Source organism: Sturnira hondurensis, unplaced genomic scaffold (genome assembly GCF_014824575.4).
Source record: "Sturnira hondurensis isolate 20B ecotype Veracruz unplaced genomic scaffold, ASM1482457v3 Scaffold0016462, whole genome shotgun sequence".
Classification (NCBI taxonomy): domain Eukaryota; kingdom Metazoa; phylum Chordata; class Mammalia; order Chiroptera; family Phyllostomidae; genus Sturnira; species Sturnira hondurensis.
In genome coordinates, this window is record NW_028089093.1 from 12,180,715 (window position 1) to 12,184,901 (window position 4,187).

The 4,187-nt window shown below is 41.8% G+C and overlaps 1 protein-coding gene across 1 annotated transcript; it reads right to left on the bottom strand.

Moving 5' to 3' along the window:
• Positions 1-2,301: 2,301 nt before the first annotated feature.
• LOC119000914 (ADP/ATP translocase 3-like) lies at positions 2,302-3,207 on the bottom strand. Its single transcript, XM_037066043.1, has one exon. It carries the CDS (start codon positions 3,196-3,198, stop codon positions 2,302-2,304), a length of 897 nt encoding a protein of 298 aa, XP_036921938.1. The 5' UTR covers positions 3,199-3,207.
• Between the last annotated feature and the right edge of the window lie 980 nt (positions 3,208-4,187).

A 4,187-nucleotide genomic window follows, 5' to 3' on the forward strand; every position in this document is an offset into this window, starting at 1 on the left:
ATTTGGAGAACTAATACATTACATATTTACTTATTTATTTAAAATATATATTGTATTGATAATGCTATTACAGTTGTGACAATTTTCCCTTAGGGTCAGCCTGGAGTCTTACCATGGAAATATTTCATTTCATTCACATAAAATTTCACTCAAGTAAAATTATAAAACATTTCTTGCGATAGAAACACTCCAGAATTAATAGTTCTTGATGCAATGCTCATCAAACTTCAGTGTGTGTATGATCATCTGGGAAAGTCTTGCTAAAATGCAGATTGTGTTTTCAAAAGTCTAAGGGAGTCTGCATTTCTTTAAGCTATTAGATGATGCTGATAATGCTGATGCACAGGCTACATTTTGAGTTATAATTTCTAGTGTACTTTGAAGAAAAATTTATATTTAGAGATTAATATGCTACTTAATGTATGAATGAATCAAAGGATAACAGAAAGATCTGATGCTGATCAGATCTTTTTTTAAGTCAAAAGTCAAATATTTTAAGGATTGCACAGGATAATTGCTGTCAATGCTATCTCATATAAAATAGTTTCTTTTACTTATTTTTTGATATCTTTAAATAAAGCATTTTTATACCATGTTATTTTTACATTTGATTTATGATCATCTGGTTCTTTGTAATTCTCTTCTGTGTATTCTAGTAATCTTCTTTTAAAAAAAGCATGCACTATCATCTTCTGGAGTTCACACAGAGAGAGAAGTTGAACTGTGCAATAGTCACAAAAGAGGCCTCAGCAGATACCATAAGTAACTCCGAGCTGGCCCACAGAGATGTCTTTAAGCAAAGGGCTAAACTCTTTTTCTTACCTATTGGTTCAGGCCAGTATTTTGGGGAGGTTTTAGCATGATCCATCTACTTCTGACACTCCTAGAAGTTGTGGGATGAGTGTCACAGTCCTAAAGGAGGATCTGAGTTAGACCCCTAGCACTGACCACAGAACACCTCTTGCACATACTTAGCATCTGTCTTTTGTTCTCCTCATTCTGATCCCCCTCTTTCTCTGCCAGTACCTCTGCTAGTCTAGGTTAATTACCTGGTAGATAATTCACGCCCTCATTCCTGAGGTTTCTGAGGCCTGTAACAATGTTCTTCCGAAGCTGTAATTGCTGCACTTGTTAATTTATTGTCTAAATTAACCAGGACAACACAAGTGAAGCCCTAGTAGACTGCCTGCAACCAACAAACATTTCTTCCTGGCCCTATCTTGTAAGAGCAACCTTGCTTTTTTCCAGATGGCCAGGGTTGTTTACCCTGGCAAAACAACGATGCCATCCCTTGCCTATTAATTTCTTGGTGGTCAGGTGGTAACTATAGCTTAAAGTTTAATGAGATTTTTTTTCTGTGTCTCCTGGTAGAAAGATTCTCTCCTTGAAGACCTGTATGGAGACACATATTAGATCCTAGAATTACAGTGATGGAAAGCACATTTGACTCCACATGAGTCACTGTGAACAATGCTAAGTGGGACTACTTCAACTTGTTTCCTGTACTCATCTATCCAAAATCTACAGGACATAAAATTAATTTGTGGCTTATAATCATTAATTGAGTGTACATAGTGTATCCTGGAAGATGTCACTGCATCCTTTCAGGGTGTCGTTTGTAAGCAAGGACCTTAGCTGTGCCTTTAAGAGTGTTCCATTATTCAGTCTCTCCAGAACCTTCCCGATGGTGTTATACGTGACAAAAAAGTATATCCAACCATCATATGCCCAGAGTTGCTTGTCCTTTGCTGTAAAGAAGGTCCCTTGTTTGATACGATGTGTGACAGTAAGCCATATGATGGATCCAGCACTCTATTAGGCCTGATCTCCCTTGCTGTTATGTTGAACATTTGATGGCATAAATAGCACAAATAGTTTAACTAGTCTTTTTTTCCCTGTCTTGTTTTTATTGTTTGCAGCAGAATGCCCAACATAGAATGTTATCGCAAGTATTTGGATGTGCAAAAGAGAATAGTGATTAACTATAAGGGAGAGACATGACTTTTTAAAATAATTACTTAAACACAACTGATCCTCCAAACAGTTAGGCTCTAGGTGTGTGTAAGGGAGCTGCTCTGCCCCAGAACCAAAAAGATGTCAAGTTTCCCCTCCCCCCCCAATCAATGAATGGAATCAAGGTGTCAGCTGTGATCACAATGAACCCTGTTCTAGAGGCCTCCCCAGCCTTTCACACATGATCTGGCCAAGGAAACACTAGAATTTCTGGAAGGTCAATGGTCCAAAACAGTGAAGGATTCTTCACTACTCTCCAGGTCCCTGCGTCTAGACCAGAGGACACCCCTAGATGACTTTCTTCAGCTCGTCGTAAAGGACCAGCACAAAGCCGCCACCCATGCCCCTGAGGACGTTGGACCAGGCGCCCTTGTAGAAGGCTTTGAACCCCTCGTCCTTGAAGATCTTCCTCCAGCAATGGACAGTCCCCCTGTACATGATCTCGTCTCCTTTGCGCCCGGACTGCATCATCATCCGCCTCCGCACGGTGTCGAAGGGGTAGGAGGCCAAGCCCGCCACAGCCGTCACTATCTGTGCGATGGTCCAATTCACCATGATGTGGGTGTTCTTGGAGTCAGGGAGCATGCCTTTGGCCGTGTCATACAAGCCAAAGTAGGCAGCCCGGTAGAGGATGATGCTCTGCACAGAGACACTGAAGCCTTGGTACAGGCCGAGGATGCCGTCGGATTTTATGATCTTCACCAGACAGTGTCCCAGGCCCTTGAACTCTCTCTCGGTGTCAGATTTCCCCACGTCGGCAGCCAGACGGGTTCTGGCAAAATCCAAGGGGTAGACGAAGCAAAGGGAGGTGGCTCCAGCCGCCCCACCAGAGGCCAGGTTGCCAGCAAAATATCTCCAGAACTGTGTGTGCTTGTCCACGCCTCCCAGGAAGACCTCTTTGTACTTATCCTTGAAGGCAAAGTTGAAGGCTTGTGTGGGGAAGTAGTAGATGACGTTGGCCAGGTTGCCCCTCCAGAAGGACAGCACACCCTGTTCCTTGGGGATACGCAAGATGCAGTCCACAATGCCCTTGTACTGCTTGTCCACTGTGATCTGCCTGCTGGCATGTTGCACCTGCAGCAGCAGCTTGACCCGCTCAATCGGGGCCACGGCCGTTTTGGAGATGGCGGCCGTGACGCCTCCAGCCAGGAAGTCCTTGGCGAAGGAAATGATCTGTTCCATCATAGTGGCACCACGGGCGGGACAGCAAGGTCAAAGCTGAGTAGAGGTGCTGGGAGCTGGAGGGTGGGCACTGCTGGTTCAGCGCTGCAGCTGCCGGGACCAGAGTTTAACCAGCTTTACTGAGTGGGATCCCATTATGGAAGGGCCGTCGTCTGCCACTGTGGCTATTCTGTTCCTGAGCCCATTGTGACAGAACATGAGTGGCTAATGGCAGAGGCAGACTGAGGTCTACTAGCCAAGACATTCTATTTTCAAATCTTTCTTCTTCAAGGTCCAGGGACAGCCAAGCAAGCTATTTGTCAAGACCCATAAAATACAAATAATAACACGGACCACTTTTATTTTCATGTAAATTGGATGACTGCAGTCACCTCTACAATCCCTGTTGACTGGGGGGATTTCTTTTCATTACTTTCCTTCAAGATCAACCTTCAGAACTGTAGTGTAGTAGCAATCCATTCAAGCAGATATGGCTGAACTTAGGTACCTATTTGACCCGTTCATGAACCAAGTTCAGTATTTTTCCTCTTCTGTTATCCGGTCATCAGAGGACTATAAGACCATAGGTGTGGACTGGGGTGGACAAGTCAGTGTAACAGTAGTGTATTCCATGGGTTTCGGATTTCTTGTGTCCAGTTTTCAAGTACAATATTTCCCAAACTCAATGCAAAAATATTAAAACATTCTAAATTTTATACCAACAAATAATAAAATAAATAAATAAATCTGCAAATTTATAGCATGAATGTCAAAAGATAATTTACACTTAATGATTTAAATCTATTATTCTCATAATGAATAAGGATATATATAAGGATATATTATATATCATTTTGATATATATATTATTATTCCCTTCAATTTATAGGGAAGATACACTCATTGATAAGATTTCCCTTAATTACTTTGAAAATAAATTATTTATAAATATATTTGATATAAATGTAACAACAGATAGTTTTTAAAACATAACTTTCAGTAGTCTAAATTTT

Bases quoted from the DNA above. Each gene is read 5' to 3' on its own strand.
- LOC119000914 (XM_037066043.1), bottom strand. From the start codon at position 3,198: ATGATGGAACAGATCATTTCCTTCGCCAAGGACTTCCTGGCTGGAGGC.